This window comes from Bactrocera dorsalis, chromosome 1 (genome assembly GCF_023373825.1).
Source record: "Bactrocera dorsalis isolate Fly_Bdor chromosome 1, ASM2337382v1, whole genome shotgun sequence".
In the NCBI taxonomy this organism is placed as follows: Eukaryota; Metazoa; Arthropoda; class Insecta; order Diptera; family Tephritidae; genus Bactrocera; species Bactrocera dorsalis.
The window spans coordinates 87,129,817-87,150,114 of NC_064303.1; the positions used below are offsets into that span (position 1 = coordinate 87,129,817).

General features: G+C 38.5%; 1 protein-coding gene across 1 annotated transcript in view; it reads left to right on the forward strand.

The window, feature by feature from the left end:
- The first annotated feature begins 4,858 nt into the window (after positions 1–4,858).
- The window catches only part of LOC105233276 (uncharacterized), a 44,730-nt gene continuing 29,290 nt past the window's right edge, over positions 4,859–20,298 (forward strand). The window contains exon 1 of the mRNA XM_011215314.4: positions 4,859–5,006. Coding sequence (XP_011213616.1) covers positions 4,946–5,006 — 61 coding nt within the window. The 5' untranslated portion in view covers positions 4,859–4,945. The remainder of the gene's footprint in view (positions 5,007–20,298) is intronic.

Sequence of the window (20,298 nt, forward strand, 5' to 3'; positions counted from 1 at the left end):
TGATCCGTCTGTAAAGATGTTGAAAGTTCCGCTGTCGTGTCGCGTTCTCCTATGCCATCCTCCCACTATAGTTTAGGCGAATTGAAAATTGTATAATTTTCATGAAAGGTAACCACTGGACCGAAGTTTCAAAAGGGACGTGAATAAATTACACTGCAGTTGGCAAATTGGTTCGTGATCTAATATTTGAGTCGCGCAAGTTTCTATATTTTGAGAAAACATTGGATCCACATGTTTTACTCACGAGTCCAATCAACGGTCATCTGAGCGGACTGAGCATAATAAATTGCGCTAAAGTAAATGCTGACATCACTGCCGTCCAAGAAATGCGATGAACGCGACAAGGACTGAGGCGTTTTAAGACCGGAGCAGACTCTTGTAGAACCCCCAGAAGTGATCTAATGGCTGATGCCCAGAGCTTACTAAAATTGTGAAGGAAACTCCAGCCTTTTGAATGGCAGTGAAATACCAGGAGATGGTGAACCCGATTCCCCATTCGATGACGATGGAGCAGACATTCCATTGCTGGACAATGAAGAAGTTTGAATAGCAATTACACGATGGATTGCCAGCCGAGCTTTTCAAATACGAAGAACTGATAAGGAGCATACACCAGCTTCTTTGTAGAATATGGTCAGACGAAAGCATGCCCAACGATGGGAATTTAAGTGTGCTCTGCACAATCCACAAAAAGGGAGACCGCAAAATTCTGGCCAATTACAGTGGGCTAAGTCTACTAAACATCGCATATAAGGCTCTATCGAACGAGATTAAAGCCCACTGTAACTGAAATTATCCCGTGAAAAGAAGATCGACATACATCACCTATTCGTCGATTTCGCGACTAGGCTCCCACGTCCCTGTTGACAGTCATAATTTCGAAGTCGTAGATTATTTCGTCTATCTTGGAACCAGTATTAACATCATCAACAATGTCAGACTCGAAATCCAACGCAGAAAAACTCTTGCCAACAGGTGCAACCCCGGACTGAGTGAGCAATTGTGAAGTAAAGTCCTCTCTCGACGAATAACCAAACTCTATAAGTCACTCATTGTTCCTGTCCTGTATATGGTGCAGAGGCGTGGACGATGACAACATCTGACAAGTTCTGCGGAAGATTTATGGTTTTTTACGCATTGGCCACATCGAAGACCGCATTCGATGGACCGATGAGATGTATGAAATATACGACGACATTGACATAGTCCGCCGAATCAAGAGACAGCGGCTACGCTGGCTAGGTCATGTCGTCCGAATAGACGAAAACACTTCTGGAAGTTTTCGACGCAGTACCCGCCGGGGGAAACAAAGAAAGTCTTTACTTTCACTCCGTTGTAAAGACTAGGTGGAGATGGACCTGGTTTCGCTGGCATATCCAATTGGCGCCACATAGCAAAAAGGAGAAATGACTGGTGCGTTGTTGTTAACTCGGCTATAACCGCGTAAACGTCTATAACAATAAAGAATAAGAAGTAGTAAGGCTTAGGTAGTTTGCTTTTTAACTTATATAAGAGGAATCAAGAAAAACTGCGGAACTGTATTTACAATTTTCCATGACTCTATATCTAATTTTTGGCATTGCTCAATTGTGCCCTGACGCTTTCTGAAGCCAAACTGGTGATCCGAGATGAGTTTTTTTCTTCCAGCAGAGACGAAAGTTTTCGCAAAACTTTTCTTTCAAAATAATTATTACAAGAAAAATTCAAAATAAGTTCCATCGGAAGATATGAACTGATCAGATGCTGAGGTTTACTAGGCTTCGAAATCAAAATGATCGCAGCATATTTCCATTACGAAGGAAAATTGCTGATTACGTTTCCTGAGAGCGTTTTAAAGGGCAGCGGCTTAATTATCTCATAAACTGGTGATTTTTTATTTACCCTTAGACAAGCAACGTCTAAAAATTAATAACTTCTGCATTGCTAGAACCGTCACTAAACTTATTAGGAGTAAAGGTGTTTTGAAGATGCGTGACAATCTCATTGACTTTTACTGCATTAGTTCGGACACAAAGCTCATTGTTGATTATTAATAGACATCGGAATATCTGCTTTTTCTTTTGTCTAGTTTCATTTCAAAGAGTATTCTCAGGATCTCCTAATTTGGCAGCAACCAGATACGCCTCTAGAGACTTGTTGCGCAACTTCCAGAGAACCACGTTCAGCTCCGTTATACTCGTAGCACGGATCAGCAGTGTTTTGCGTGCGGATTTCTGTATCATGAAGAAAATGTTAAGTGAAAAGAAACTTGGCAACAATAAAAAATTATGAAAGAGAGTTTGTTTTGAATTAAAACTCTAGTCGTACTGCAAAAATAGTAGAGAAAAGTTCGAAGGTCGTCATAACCGATATGAAATTTATATTAAATAAATTTCTCGTGCTTTTTAGAATCTTAAACTTATGACAAAAAACTTATTTAAAAGTGCTAGAGTGCAATTACATGACAATACATCACGAGATTAGCGCCCACACCAAAAGGGTTCTGAGCATAATTTAAACAACTTCCTCGGGTAATGCAGTCATCACTCGAAATGTGTTGCGTAATTTTTGCAAAGCGGTAAAAAATTAATTATTTTAGAGCAATTTCGCACGCATCATCACGCACGCGAATATTTTGTGGTGATGAAAGTTTCGCCACGATTTCCCCCTCCTTGAAATGAGCAGCTTACAGAGCAATGACAGCACGTACCAAAAAAAGATTACATGCTGTCGAGTTTGGCGCAGAAGAATGCATTGAGCTTGACCCATGCGTGCCGCTAATCTCATTATACTCTCGCAACAAAGTTGCTAAAGAGAGTATTATAGTTTTGTTCACATAACGGTTGTTTGTAAGTCCTAAAACTAAAAGAGTCAGATATAGGGTTATATATACCAAAGTGATCAGGGTGACGAGTAGAGTTGAAATCCGGATGTCTGTCTGTCCGTCCGTCCGTCTGTCCGTCCGTCTGTCCGTCTGTCCGTCCGTCTGTCCGTCCGTCTGTCCGTCCGTCTGTGCAAGCTGTAACTTGAGTAAAAATTGAGATATCATGATGAAACTTGGTACACGTATTTCTTGGCTCCATAAGAAGGTCAAGTTCGAAGAAGGGCAAAATCGGTCCACTGCCACGCCCACAAAATGGCGGAAACCGAAAACCTATAAAGTGTCATAACTAAGCCATAAATGAAGATATTAAAGTGAAATTTGACACAAAGGATCGCATTAGGGAGGAGCATATTTGGAAGTAATTTTTTTGGAAAAGTGGGCGTGGCCCCGCCCCCTACTAAGTTTTTTGTACATATCTCGGAAACTACTGTAGCTATGTCAACCAAACTCTATAGAGCCGTTTCCTTCAGGCATTTTCATATACAGTTCAAAAATGGAAGAAATCGGATAATAACCACGCCCACCTCCCATACAAAGGTTATGTTGAAAATCACTAAAAGTGCGTTAACCGACTAACAAAAAACGTCAGAAACACAAAATTTTACAAAAAGAATGGCAGAAGGAAGCTGCACCCAGGCTTTTTTTAAAAATTACAAATGGGCGTGGCGTCGCCCACTTATGGACCAAAAACCATAACTCAGGAACTACTCGACCGATTTCAATGAAATTCGGTATATAATATTTTTTTAACACCCTAATGACATATACTAAATATGGGCGAAATCGGTTCTCAACCACGCCTTCTTCCAATATAACGCTATTTTGAATTCCATCTGATGCCTTCTCTGTATAATATATACATTAGAAACCAATGATCATAGCGGAATAAAACTTTACTCAAATACGGTATGTGAGCTGAGGTATCCCTTGTGGAAAAATTGTTGTAATCGGACTATAACTTTTCAAGGTCCCTGATATCGAACACGAAGAACTCAGTGCCTAACCTAACCTAACCTAATTTTTCACCGAAAATATCGGTAAATATCTCAGAATTTAATTCTAATTAATTTTACAGCAAAATAAAAAAATATGTAAATGACGGATAATGAAATCTCGATTATCACTTTATCGTGCGAGAGTATAAAATGTTCGGTGACACCCGAACTTATCCCTTCCTTACTTGTTTTTGACTTTAATTTCTAGCACAACAGCCAGCAACAACCGCAAGCGATCGAGTCACAACCCTTAACAAGGCAACACACTTGTTCCTGGAGCTACTGCGCTTTCAGGTGCTACTTGCCGCTGCGGTTAGTTATCCAGTACTTAGGGGCTACAGTTTGTATGTGTGCCGGCAACCACTTCCCATTCGACTGTCGGTATGAAAAGTTCTCAGCACACACACGCACACATATACACAGTGCAATAGATTTCAGTTCGATTGCAACGAGCAATGGCGAACACACACACATACGTTTATACTCGACGAGTTTTGCAGTCGCTTTAGGCGACGACGTCCGCCGTAGCACGACGACTTGCGACAGCCAACAACGCATTCAGCCAGCAGTCGAGCAACAGTCAGTCAGCAACATTGTCGTCGTCCGGTAGTGTTTAGTGGCCACCTGCGAGAAGCGCGCGACTTCGAAAATTCTATAGCAAAAATACTCAAGTAATAAATTCTCGTGGAAATCGGCTGAAAATCACAGCAAATACAAATATCGAAATATTCCCGCTCACAAATAATTCATGTGCACAATTCAAGTGTTATAGATATTCATGCACTTCGTGCAGTGTCAAAAATAACACAAGACAAGTGAGCTCTATATTAGTAAACGAGTGCTAATTGTTGAAAAATCGCATTGTGCAAATTTGTAATATTTTAAAATTTCCAAAAAAAAAAACGAGAGTTTTCATCCTCGTGTGTGGGTATCAATATATATACATATATTTTTTAGTTAGCAGCGCTAAGTGTAACCAGTTAAAAGTACTTGCTTTTCACTTTTAATTAAAATTAAAAAAAATAATATATTTTAAAAATTTACAAAAACAAAGGTTTACTAAATAAACAGAAGCAGAACAGCAAGCATGTCCACTTCAGCATATTTCCTGTCGATAGTGTTGGCGTTGGCTTTAGGCAGCACTGCAGGTGAGTAAGGGCTGGTTCTATGGATCTTATTTCAGCGCCCTTAAATAAATCAAAGTCGTTTGTGTTAGCCAAGCCTGCTTACCCTTAGTGAGGTTCGTCTAGCTGCAATCGTAGGAGTTCTTACTAGCATTCCTTCGATTAGACTCACCATTTTGTTGGATGATAGTTGCTAAAGTTGTATGGACCCGCAGAATAGGACTAACAGATCGAGAAGACTGCAGGAAATATCTAGAGCAAGTCACCAGGTAAACAATACAGCATCTCTTGTGAACTTGTCCTGAACTTGGCAAGACTGCGCTGTAAACACCTGAGGTCCTTAAGTTATAATACACTAGAGAAGGTATTGATAGTGAGACCACAAAGTCTGTTATAATTCGCGTCAAGTCTAGACATCCTAAACGATGACTACTCCTCGTGTCTCTAGTAAGCGAACTCCATTTGGTATCACAAAGGATAAAGACTGGTATATGCGTGGCTCATTGACCTACCAGATTAACCTAGCCAAAGCTAACCAGTAAGGAGGAGTGTGTTGTTGGAAGCGGCATTTTCTCCTCAATTGCCTAGCCTCTGCAAGACAGAGAATGAGATATCTCTGCAGTCTTGCCTCTGTTGAACCATAAGTCATAGCCAAAATTGTCTTTAAACGTCTCAAAGGGCTTCGTCAATTCATGAGGGATTTTATTTTCAATTTTATAATAGAACAATAGACCGGCGTGCGAAGCTGTCCACTTAAGATCCTGTTAAGAACGACTTCATAATCTAACTGAACCCAACCTAACCAAATTTCTTCGAAAGGTCTCTCTCTCTCTCTTGACATACAAGTAATTCAAAGTGAAATGCGTTTTTATCGTCCAGAAAGCTGTGTTTAATGGCCATAACAAAAACAAAAAAATGGAACGAAGGGTTCTTTCAACTAATATATGTATTTACTACAAATATATTTGTTGTTTCAACTCGTCACTGCCTGAATTTTACATCTTTTTACGCACTACATTTCAGTGTCTTGCATTTGAGCGCACACAACTTCTCAAACAACAATAATATACATATGTGCCGATTTTATTTGTGCTTTTGCTTTGTGACTCGCTTCCTTCCCATTCTCCTGCCTTGCAACACCCCCTACAATTGGGTACGTATGCTACTAATCAGTGCATTTCACTTCTTCAATTACTTGCCACCCGCACTAAGCGTTGCTTGACCTCTTCTCCCGTTCACCCTCATAACCAGCATATACAAGCGGTATATAGAAGGGTTGCATTTCGTTTTGCATTTTATTTGTCGGTTTTATACCCATGGTAACATTGTGCGCGCAATGGTATTATAGTTTAGTTCATACAACTCTGACTTGTGTTGGTCAAGTTGTTACGAAAAATATTATTCATTGTCCGGTTAGTGTTTACTGGGAATATTTGTATCCTAAATGTTTTCCTGGGTAAGCTAAAAACTCGATTTTAGAATTTCCTAGAGTAGGTTAGTGTTTCAAAATAGGTCTCAAACAGAACTATATATACCCAGCAACGTCTTCTGTTGCATTCTCAAATTTCTATCAAATATTTCGGTAGTGTGTCGGTTACTATTTTGCGTTTGCGGCCGGATCTAACCCACCCTTATTGGACCTTTCAGCTTGGTGCCCGCCGCTTTTGCACATAAAAGTCCGTTAATTGCGTTTGTACGAGTTGCGCCGCGTTATGTTTCAAATAAATTCTTAACTCTATGGCCCCTCTATGACCGGCTTTCCTTTCGCTGTTGCATTCGTACGAGTTCAGTGAACTATTTCCGCTTCCATTGTACGGTATCAGTTGGCACTGTGTCAAAAGAGCAACTAAATGTTTGCATGTTTCCATCTTGAAACTTTAGAAACAACTTTTATAATTTAAAAGTCAGAGAGCTTCCTTCTGTAAGTTATTAAGTGACTAACTAGTTCTTAAATGTTAAGCTGAAAAGAGTAGGCAAGTCAATAAGACATTTTTTAGTGTGTTATTTTCTCACATCACAAAATAATTTGTTAGTGCTGATGACAGAGTGACGTCTATGAGGTCAACAGTTTTTGAGAAAAAAGCCTATCTGAAGCTCTCGTTTTTGAGGAAGACTTTTATTTGAGACATTGAGAAAGAATATCTAAATAAAATTTCATCTAAAATCAGTGAGTTTGCAGAGCTTAAGCTTACCTTGATCCTGGTCACAGATGTCATATCTTCATTTGAAGCGATCAAGTGAAAGGTATTTCTCTGTACTATACTTAGTGAGCTCAGTAATTGTTGGTCAACTACTTGTAGCAATGTAGTTGCAAGATCTTTCTGACCGAGGGTAAACAGTAGGAAAGGTCTAGTGCAATCTTCGCTCTCAGCTAAGTCTACCTTTCCATTGCTGTAGAAGTTCAACTGGACATTGTCCGATCGGGATTCGTGCAGTATCAGCTGTTTGAAAGAATATGAGATGGAATAATCTCAACATTATCTCCTTTAATATCCCCCCTTTGCCAGATCAAGGATAAAGCCTCTAGGATCCGATACATTTAGGCATCTAGGTAAAATTTAGCACCTAAGCAGATTTCTGATAGGTTCAGGGCATTTTGTCGATTGCTGCTCTTTCCAACCACATGAGTCTCTAATCTGACTTCACAAAGGACTCTACATAAAAGTTTAAGTTTCAGCCATGTAACTTAACAATAAGAATTACAGTTACAAATGTCTTTTTGAAAATGAAAACTGGCACTGCCACTTCGCTGTTTGGTGGCAATTCCAAGTGTAGCCAGGTCCTTCTCCACCTGCTCTTTTCAATGGAGTGGAGGTGTTCCCCTGGCGGGTACTGCGTCGAATACTCTCAGAGCTGGAGTGTTTTTATTCATTCGGTCAACAAATTTGCTGAACTATGTCAATGCTTCCATACTATACTATATATCTCGTACAGCTCATCGTTCTATCGACTGCGGTATTCGCCGTTGCCGATCCGCGAAGGACCATAAATCTTTCGCAGAACCTTTCTCTCGAAAACTCGTAACGCAGACTCATCACATGTTGTCATCGTCTGTGCCTCTGTACCATAAAGCAAGACGGGGATGGTGAGGGACCTGTATAGTTTGGTCTCTGTTCGTCGAGAGAGGACTTTACTTTTCAATTGCCTACTCAGTCCGAAGTAGCACCTGTTGGCAAGAGTAATCCTGCGTTGGATGACGTGACTGACATTGATGTTGGTATTAATAATAGTTCCAAGATAGACGAAATTATTTACGAGTTCGAAATTATGACTGTCAGTTTGACGATGACTGAAGATATTTCGCCTTGCCCTCGTTCACTACCAGACCTATTTGCTTCGCTTATTCGGCACTACGTGGCAAACTTAATATACCCTTTAGAGTATCAATATATGTAAATTATATTTATTTTAAAATCCTTACTAATTGAAACTGACTAACCTGAATAACTAAATTATCCCACTCACCACCACATATTTGACCTGATTTCATTGCCGGATAAAAATAAAAGCAATGAGCATGAAAATCTATGCCTGCCAAGGCCTCCATAGCGCATGGCATTGTGGAGCGAATGCGGTGACCAACATAAATGAATCACTCGAGAAATCGCCAAACGGCAGGCAAGCTTCATATAATAGTCTTTCAATGTTTCCTAGGATTACATTAAATTGTGTAAAACGTTCTAGGCAGCTATTACGCCAACCGACACCACATTTACCAACAGGCATTGCAAATAGTGTCTAACCATGTGTCATACTACTCATGGATAGTTCGAGAGTGCCGTTGCGTGCTGCGCAGAACTTGGGTATGAGGCGGAAAGTCATGTGGCAACAATAAAAAACGTATGTAAGCCAACATTTACTTACAAGAACAACAGTGGCAAGAATGCAAAGATTTGGGCCTTGACGAGCCAACACAAACGACAGGCCTTAAGTGAAACACACAAATGGAAAATTGAAAACGCAAACAAGAAGTTAACGTCTTCTTCACACAATAGCGGCTAAAACGCGATGTTAGGCGCAAATCACGTACGAATACTGGTATTGACCTCATTCGGCTGATTTGCCCTTAAGCATAAATGAAGTTAAATTTTGAACTAAATGGAGAGTTTGAACATTTTTTGTCATCTGTTTAATGAATTAAGTATATGGTTACGTACACATGCTCAGAAATATAATTCAGCGAGCTTTTTAGGGATATTTATTTTTAGCGGTTGATCCAAATATATGTACTTTTTAGAAAAGTCCGAAGAAGATCCAAAGTTTTCAAGCAAAATTTTGTTCAGAGATGAAGCACATTTCTGGCTCATGGGTATGTAAACAATCAAAATGGTCACATTTGGGACGAAGAGCAACCTAAAGAGACTCAGGAACTTTTTTCTGTAGGGATATGTAAAGTCGAAAGTCTATGCGGACAATCCCGCTTCGATTCAGGCCTTGGAACAAAACATCAGGCATGTCATTCGCCAGTTACCAGTGTAAATGGTCAAACAAGTCATCGAAAATTGAACTCAATGGATGGATCATCTAAAACCTAGCCGCAGACGACATTTTAAAGAGATAATCTTCAAAAAATAAATGCCAAAGAATATTTTTTCCAATGATCATAAGCATTTCCCAAACAATGTCAAGTTTCTGTGTTTTTTTTTACTAGGCGTATAGCATCTGTGTAATAACCCACCTCGCTACGTTTCTTGATAGACCACTCTCTTATGTTCTTGCTTAACCGCGCCATTCATCTACCATGACAACGTTGCTCCCAACGAGTATCCCATCGTTCCAAGTTATGGTTCCCTTTTTTCTCTTTTGTGGTGGTTACATTTATTGCTTGTTCCCTCAGCGTCCACATTTTCTCTTTTCAAATGCTAGGAAGTCAATGGGTATGCTACCGCTACAATTTAGCTTGAAACCGTGCGGTTTGCATATACTACCTTCAGAGCTGTCCACTGCGCTTTTTATAGGACTTTATGTTGATTATTTTTCCTTAAGAAGTCTGCTTTGCACGATGGAGTCATGTGTAGACGTTCACGCAAGAAACGATTTTTTTATATATGGCTGAAGCAGCTCACGATTACCGGCCTTGACCGAGTGTACTCTGGGTAGCCTAAGAACATCCGTTTGAAGGCGAGATAAGGTGAGAAGTTGAACCGTCCCTCCCCAGGGTTGTGCGCTGGGTTTGGAACCCGGATTATTGAGATTTCTGGATTATCGCAAGCATATGAAAGGGAACTTGCATTACTAAAACATTTTCCATAGCCAATTCATATAGTAGAAATATGAACACATTGATGCAAAGAATTTGAGCCAAAACCCAAATTTTATCTTCACTTTTTGCCTGCTAATTAGTTTATCTATTATTATGTAATATTTGCCGCCTCAGTTTATGTCGTGCGACTGGCGTTTAAATAAAGCATTCGTGCTTGTCACGAAATCTCTATATTTTGCGACTTGACTTTGAAGTGGAAAATTATAGGTCCCAGTAGCATTCTCCAGAGATTACATGCATTTGCGACTGGTAAACTGTTTCAACCAGTCAATGACAAGCAATTAGCACACACTCACACAGCGAGGATAAAAGCATTTCCGTCCATTGTTTTCGAAAAAAAAAATTAAATGAAAAATTTAATTATATGTTACACATTAATTGAAAAATGAAATTGTCACGGCGATCTGTGGAAATGATATAATTTTCGCAGCCAGAAACTTAATTGGAACAAGAAAAAACGTTTACTTCGGCTACATCGAAGCTATCATACCCTACATAGGTTTTTATCTTATAGCATAAAAGGGTATAAGAAGATTTTTATTCAGACTTTGATCGGTCACTTGGTATATCAGCTATAAGCTATATGTAGTACCTTGTTGAGAAAATTTCGTGTCTAATGTTCAAATCGATATCTCAGAAACTCACGTATATACGGCCGGAAAGACAAGAGTACATGGCTGGACCCAGCTCGTCACGCTGATCATTTATATATTGATTTTATAGGACCTCCAACGTTTTCTGAATGTTACTTCGCCGCCAACTTACATACATATGTATACCATATTCAGAGTTTTAATCTTCAACTTAATAATTAAATTGCACACATATATATAATTAGCGCATATTTCGTGGCCCGAATGTCATTACTCTGATATGTATGTAACTGGCCGCTGCGTGCCTCATTCGAATGAGCACCGAATAACATGCGAAAAATCTGGATTTAAAAGTTGAAATATCGTGCGAATCTTTATGGTGCAGATGAGTGGGTGGACGTGATCACATACATATTCATATGTATATTTGTCGTTTGTGCATACATACCTACTTATTGCATGCGGAAGATTGCCTTAATTTGCATGAGAATGCTAAAATTGATGTGTGGCAAGATGGGCGAACCTAGAGTTGCGAAGATAAGGAGATCATGTAAGGAGGGGCTAAGTGCGCGTGTAACCGAATATTGTATACTTTCGCAATTTGGAAACAAACATAGTCCGGAAATATGGTTTTCCATGCTTCGTAACATTTCTGGAACGCTTCGACTGGGATGTCCGCGAGTACCCTCGTCACGGCCGCCTGGATGTCCGCAATCGACTCAAAATGGGTTCCTTTGACCACCGATTTTGTTTTAGGAAACAAAAAAATACATACAGGGTGACATGTCGGGCGAATAGGGCGTCTGTTGCAACACGGCGATTACTTTAGAGGCCAAATACTGGGACACGTTGAGGGCGGTGTAGCACGGCGCGTTGTCGTGATGAAGGATCCAGTTACGAGCGATGTCTGGGCGCACCCTTTTGACTCGTTTTCGCAATCTTTCGAGTACTTGGAAATAGTAGACTTGATTCACAGTTTTCCTCGGTGGAACGAATTCTTTGTGGTCGATTTCACGGCTATCTAAAAAGACAATAATCATCGTTTTCACCTTCGACTTGCTCATGCGAGCTTTTTTCGTATTACTGGAGCTAGGGAATGATCTGGACTGATATCATTAACTTCTGACAAAATAACTCATGCATTGACCGATATATTTTGTATAGAATCTGCTAAAATAGCAAACGAATCTTAATAACGGGTTTTTCAATAGAGGCGCTACAAAAGTAGACCGAGAGGAACAGCAAACGACGCCATACTTTTCCCTGTTTTTTGGATATTTCTCTTCAGTAAAGTTTGCCATTTCATCATGGAAAGATATACGTTTCAACAATGAGTCGAAATTATTAAAATTTACTTTTGAAATTTGGAGTCAGTGGCCCTAATTTTAAGAGCGCTACATATAATTCATGGTCCTCATAATCGTCCTGTCAGATCAATAACTGAGGGTACGAGTATAGTGGAAAAATTTTAATCCACTGGCACATTACAAAATGTTCCCGTGCCAGTGAGGCAAAGAAGTGCCCGCAGTATCGAGAATATTGCTGCAGCTGGCGCATCAATTGACGAAGACCCAACTCAGTCTCTCACACATCGTTTTCAAGCGTTAAGCGCCAAGATCTTTGCCTACATTCTTACAAGATCAAATTGATGCAAGTACTGAAGCCGACTGACCACCAGAATCATCGTATGTTCGTGAATTGGTCTGAGCAACAACTTGAAAATAATCAGGATTTTCATCAAAAAATCATCTTCAGCGATGAAGCTCATTTCTGGCTGAATGGCCAGGCAGCAATTCACACGTACTCAATTAGTCACCATTGTATTCCAAAAAAAATTACGGTTTGAGGAGGTTTATGGGCCGTTGGCGTCATTGGACCGCACTTCTTCCGTGATAATCAAGACCGGAACGTTACTGTGAATGGGAATCACTACCGCTCAATGATAACCGAATATTTTTGGCCCGAATTGAATGATATGGACTTGGACAATATGTGCTTCCAACAGGACGGCGCCACAAGCCGCACAACAAATGTCACAACTGATTTATTGAACATTAAGTTTAGTGAACGTGTTGTCTCATGAAATGGCCCAGTCAATTGACCGCCTCGATCGTGCGATTTGACGCTGTTAGACTATTTCCTGCGAGACTACATCAAGTCGATGGTCTATGCCAATAAGCCAGCGGCGATTAATGAACTTCGTACGAATATCGAACGTAAAGTTGCAGCAGTATCGACCGATTTATGCTTGAAAATCGAAAAAATTGGTTTCAGGGGTCTGGATTCTGCAATCGAGTTCATACATAATGACATCGAATGTTTTTTCACAAGAATAAAGAATTTCATAATAAGAGCGCTACAATTTTATTGAAAACTCTGTTACATGTTATGTTAGTTAAGGGTGATTTGGTGATAGATTTCGCGTATTTTCGGCATTAAATTAACGGAGGAGTACACATAGTATATTCAGTGTCTTATGTTCACTTAATGTTCCCAAGATACCTTTGCAGACTGACTGATATACATATACCGGAGCTTTGAAATTCTTTTATTAGGCATATGGAGGCTACGGGTAGTATTAACCGATTTTAACCACACACACATCAATTCCAAATAAAGATAATTTCTCAGTTTCATTAACCCTCTCATGCCCGATGTTGCGTATATGCAACATTGGATTTATGAGCTTCTAACTACCGTTATTTTAAATTTTTTGTTTTTGAACCTTTCGGAGAAATATAGCTGCACGTGTTGAGTGAGCTTACAGCTAATTGTTCGGTGGTCAGCTGCACACGCGTTCAGTTAGTAGCTCTTTTCCCGAGAGCGTAGTTGACAAATTCATTGTGCAAAAAAACGTGGTTTTAAAAAAGTGATAAAACACATTAAAATAATTACTTCATCCTAAAAACGAGTTCAACAACTAAATAAAGAAAGGTAAGTGACTATTTAAAAAAAAACCCCGCATGAAAATATTATTTAGTTTGTCTGTAATAATTTTGTAAATGTCGTGTTGCGTATATGCAACATTGGTCTATTGTGGTAATTTTCGAAAAATAAAACTTTTTTTGTATGCACATTCTAAAATGCGCCCAAAAGGTCTGACTCAAGCTGAGATTGAAAAATTTGCCAACTTTGATTGGGATGATTCGGCTGACGAGGAAAATGAAGAAGAAGAAGATCGAAATATGGAGGAAATTATAGAAGAAACTTTGAAAAATTTGGATAACAGAGCTGAAAATGTGGAAGTTGGTTTGATTGACCAATTTATTAGAAGCGAAAATGATGGAGATTTGAATGAAAATGAAAACGTTGTACAGGAGGTGATGGAAAAAATTGATTTGAAGAGTTTGAAGTGGAGAAGTGCAGAGTTTATGGAAAGCGAGACCACTTGGAAAAGTGAATTATGCAGCAATGAGGTAAAAACCCCCATAGAATATTTTAGTACTTTCTTTACGGATGAACTGTGGCAGAAAATATGCGAGGAAACGAATTTATATGCGATACAAACGAAGGGCATAGAATTGAAATGCACTGTGCCTGAAATGAAAAGGTTTGTTGGCATACTTCTTTATCTTGCAGTTGTGAAAATACCAACTTATAGAATGGCGTGGGCGGCCAATTTCAAACTAGCGGCCGTTGAAAATGCATTACCGAGAAACAGATTCGAAAAAATTAAACAGTTTTTCCATTTGAACGATAATTCTAAACAGCCTCAGAGGGGAACACCTGAATATGACAAGTTGTACAAGGTTCGGCCTCTGTTGGACGCCATAAAAAAAGAATTCAATGAAATTTCGCAGGAAGAATTCCAAAGTATAGATAAGCAAATGATTGCATATAAAGGTAACTTATTATTTGTGAGTACATTTCTGAATAACGCAATAGTACATTCTTTTCTTAGGTCAACATAATTTGAAACAATATCTTCCAATGAAGCCCCACAAGTGTGGTTTCAAAATGTTTACGAGAGCTGGTGTATCTGGAATTATATATGATTTTACTCTGTACATTGGAGAAGGAACGTGCAAGACTTATGGCTTGGGTATTTCATCAGATATCGTGCTATTTTTATCATCCAATTTGCCAGTAAACCAAAATTTCAAACTGTTTTTTGACAATTGGTTTTCGTCAATAAGCTTGATGATTGCTCTGAAAGAAAAAGGCATATTGGCCGTTGGTACAATAAGAAGCAACCGATTGAAAAATTGTGCTCTAATCAGTGAGAAAGACCTTCAAAAACGAGGACGAGGATCAAGCGATTTCAAATATGAAGCAACGCACAACTTGATTGCTTGTCGTTGGTATGATAATAAAAGCGTACAATTAGTTTCAAATTATGCAGGTAAGAACCCCATGAGTGAATGCAACAGATGGTGCCGCAAAGAGAAGAAGTTTATAACTATACCTCGTCCAGGAATAGTTGAATGTTACAACAAACACATGGGAGGGGTTGATCTTGCGGACATGCTGCTTGAATTGTACAAAATCACCCACCGCTCAAATAAATGGTACATGCGGATAGTATACTGGTGCATAAATTCAAGTTTAGTAAACAGTTGGTTGTTGTACCGCAGAGACATCAAACATACAGACGGCGAATTGAAGCATATGCCGCTCATAAATTTCCAATTGGGTGTTGCTTCCGAGCTTTTGAACGCAAGTCAAACTACAGTTGTCGCCAAAAAGAGAGGTCGTCCATCATCACTCCTTTTGACAATGAATTCATCCCCATCATCACCAGCTCCATCATCACCAGCTCCATCATCACCAGCTCCTTCTACGGACTCCGAATCAAACCCCTGTAAAAGAGCTTATGTTGCAGACCCAGCAAATTCAATACGACTTGATGGTTATAATCATTGGCCGGAATGGGGAACAAGAGGAAGATGTAGAGTATGCAGCACTGGGTTTCCAAGCTGTAAATGCAGCAAATGTAATGTGCATTTGTGTTCCAATCCCCAAAAAAATTGTTTCGTGTCCTATCATACATAAATATAAATAAACGGCATTTGAAAAAAAATCAACTTGACTTTAAATATATAACCTCATTGCCCAATGTTGCATATACGCAACATCCTGTAGCTCTTGAACCAGGACAGCTAGGACATTGAAATTTTTGTCAGTTGATATTGCGGTCAGCTCTAGCTTATATGTCTACTCAAAAAAATTTTAGCCACGCCCATTTTAATTCGGGCATGAGAGGGTTAATGCCTATTTCATTAGATTAGTAAGATAACTCACAGATTAAGCAATAAGGTATAAAGTTAACTGGATGTTCGAAAATATTTATGTTAGAAATATGGGGGTTAGAGAAAGTATTGAACTGATTTAACCCATTGTTAGCGGAAGAAAATGTGCTTTGAGTTTCATCAACATACATACCTTACATTGAACGAATATTGCATTAAGTCAACAGTTTAATGTAGAGTGGGCGTGGTTATAACTCGAGTTCAACCATTTTCATACTCTCAAAGAAGATCTCAAAGATATTTGTTCCGACAAAAATTTCATAAATTTCAATTATTACAAACTGAAAGGCAGACAGTCGGAATGATGGGGTCGGACTGACAATCACTCGAATTCCAACTCGTCTAGTCATTCTGATCATTTATATAATAGTTTAACTCTATATCTATCTCAATTAGTTTCAGGCCAAACAAACAACTAACTAAGCGAAACAAAACTATTATACCCTGTAGCAACATGTTGCGAGGGTATAAAAATAGGAAAATCCAAAGTAATACTCACATACTTATATGTAGGTATATACATATATGTGTGTGTAAATGTACCTATCCAATCAGCGCATTTACTACCCGAATTAGTTCACTTCTAACCCACGCAATTGACAGTTTAAAAGAAATTTTCGAATTTGCCAATAATTATTTTTACAAAAGGCCGCTATTTTGCTTTGTAATTAACATTTTTGCGCATATTCCTTTTTTACTAAAAACGTTTTACGACAATTTAGAAATTACCATAATTTCTTTAGTTCGTACACATGTACACACACATATACACACAAACATATACATAAGTATACGTATGCCACTTAAATACTTATCGTGGCGAGCCACAGTTTTTCTTTTAGTGCGGGAAATTTTGCACTTGCTTGCAAGGTTTGCCGCAAATCGTTCGTTGTCTTTCGTTATTTCTCATAAATGCAAAGCGTACGTATGTATGTATGCATCAAGGTACATATGTGTGCAGTTATAACTTATGCAGTTGCACATGTTGCGCACATTTTTCACAAAACTGAGTTGCTTTTGCAATTTAGTTATTTGTATACATAAGGCCCCCTAAATTGTACGTTATGTAGTATGTACTTTATACTATAACCATTTATCCATATATACATATGTAAGTACGAATGAGATAATAGCGGAGTTCACTGGACTTTCGCCCACCATTGTAATATATTATTTAACATATAATAATCAATAGTGATTACTGTCGAAAGCAGGGCATTGCCGGAGTTTAAAATATATATTTCAGTAAAAAGCTAATCGGTTCTCAGAAGGGATGATTGGTCAAATGGAATTAGCTGTCATGTTAGTACATTCATAACGCTTGTGGAACATTTCATCATTGAAAATAATGTATGATTCCTTTAAGAAAAATTGCAACCGATTCTGATAATTTTGATATCTTTATATATATAAATCTTCTGACCGTGTGTTTGCATTTGAACTGCTCCTAAACGGATGGACCGATTTTGATGAAATTTTGTGTGTATGTTCAAGGAGATTCGAGAATGGTTTAGATTTACAATTTGGTCCACTGGAAAACGTTTTTTTAAATTATTTTTTCATTTTTAATCAATTGTTAATTTTGGAATGTTTGACCGATAGATGGCGCTACCATCGCAGTATCCAATATTCAAACCTTAAATTGGCGTAAACGTGCATTAAACAAAACGATGCCAAAGTAAAAGGCGCCATCTGTGGATCAAGTTTTTATATTGAGGACAGACTTCGTTCTTAAGTAATAAATTCGGTGATTCAATACATCCATGGGTAGCTATAACATTTTTTTCATACCTGCTAACTAATGGAGGGGGTATCTTGACAGGCAATTTAAAATTGCAAAAGGTCTGGCGTAAAAAAATAGCGGCATAAGTGAAGTGTTGATAAACAATTTGAGATATACAGAAATCGTTTCGAAGCATTGCACAGAGCAATGCAATATTTAAACGGGAACGATGAATACATATATGCGTACAGTTTCAAACTGGTCCTTCCTGAAAAATAATAAAATTGCTAAATATTAGGAATGTTAGAATAGAACAGCAATCAAATACACAATGCAATGAATTAAAACTGGCTCATTTATCATCCGATGAATAATATACCACGGGCATCCCAAAAGACTGATGCCATAACCTTGCCAGCCGATTTTTTTGTCTTTCCACGCTTGAAAACCGTTTCTTAATATGCAGTCCATCAAGCTGACAATCGATTGGACTCGATTGATTTCACTGATGCACAGCCCAAATTCAATAGTATTTTTACCCCAAAAACCAATTCTTTCTTAACGCACGAAATATTTTTTGATTCATTTTTGTTGCTTCATCAAAAATGCGATTATTCCTTAAATATTACTTATAATCTAACTAATTGAAATCATATAGATGGTATTAGTAGTACTACCTATGTAACAGCCACAGTAAAATGTAGGCGGGTCCTCTAGTATTGTATATAAATCAATAGACTATACACAACTACAAGTTGATCGAAGTGATTTTACAGACTTCAATACCTTCTCATTTTTATTTTCTGGCGTAGACTGCCTTAAGTACTTTTTTCACCCGTAGTAAGTGTTCTGAGCGAACTCTGTCCATTAAGTGCACACGCGGTGCGATAAAATATTTGGTCGGACGCTCATAGCCAAAGGCGAGGTGATCTTGTCACTTTCCCCTCCGGCCATACTGTGATTGAAAGATCTTGGTGGATGCATCTTCGTTGAAGTGACTGCGATTGATATTAACTTATTTGTGGTAAGCTCAAATCGATTCCTCGATCTATGAGGATTTGTTAATCTACATACTTTAAGAAGTCTATCGATTTATGTCAACCCTACGAGCTAACTTATCGTAACCTAGTAAATAGCACCTATAAGAAATAAATAAGTTAATTCAGTTCGTATCATGGGCTACAAACGCAAGTATAAAAACTCTTAACTACCAATTTCCGTATCCCAATTACTGAACCTTGACTGTAGCCGTAACAATTTCAGTCTTAACTTTCTCATAGAAAGCGCTTTTCGCGTTGACTCTTTGTAATTTATAAACTTCTAATGTAAAGAGTGTTTCCTTTCTACATGTAGTTTTCAAGAAAAGATTAAACATATCTAATAAATTCCAGCCCCCAGAGACCCCATTTTTAACCAATTTTTGCCGGCGTCGCACGAATAAGTCATTAATCATGGCTCTATAGCATTCTCCCTTGAGTTTGTCTTTATGGTAGACTTCATTCTTGAAAAAAATTATACCAATGATTCTCACTCCTAGAGTACGCAAAACAGACGTTATGAAGATGTTATGCTGAACAAAGTTCTTGTGGAAATCAAGATCGTTTTGTGCCCATCCACCGAATATGCGACGCCTTTCACTACAGTTACTGTACAAATTGAATTTTCTCATTCCAGAAACCAAAATACCAGGTGATTCAATAAGTTTTGTCGTTTGATAAGAAAAACAATTTTATGATTCAAAAAACACTTTATTATTCTGTATAATCTCCCTGAACATTACAATACTTGCTCCAACGATCTTCTAATCTGTGGATCCCATCCCTGAAGTGAGAATGCGGAAGGTCTGAAAAATATGCTTCAACAGCCATTATGGATTTTAGCCATTGTTAAACTGCTCTTGTGACACAGTGCATTGTCCTGATAAAAAAGGATTTTTTCTTCTGCAAACTGGGTCTTTTTTCACGAATTTTTCCTTCAACTGGTTGCAATAATCTTTAGAATTCATTTTTTACCAGTTTGCAAGTAATCCATAAACAGATTTCTCTCGCATCGCTGATGCCAGAATCTTCTTGGTCGATTTCCGGACACGAACTCGTTTCGAAACCGAACAACCAGGTTCACACCACCCTTTAGCCTCTCGTTTTGATTCAGGATCATATATATGATAGACTCAAGTCTCATCCATAGTGACGAATCGATGCACAAAATCCACTTTGTCCTTTTGAAAACGATCCAAATGTTGCTGAGAAAGTCGCATTCGAATGTGTTTTTGTTCCATTGTTAGCGAATGCCCAACATTTTACTTAAACTCACACTATCTAATGAGATGTGTAGAGCCTCTACCAAATCTCTATCAGTCAATCGACTATGTTCGAAAAACATATCCTGTATTTTGGCTATGATTTCTGGTGTTGATGCGCTTTTTGGACGTCCTTCACGTGGATTGTCTTCAAGGCTTGTACGACCACCTTTAAATTCAGCAACCCAT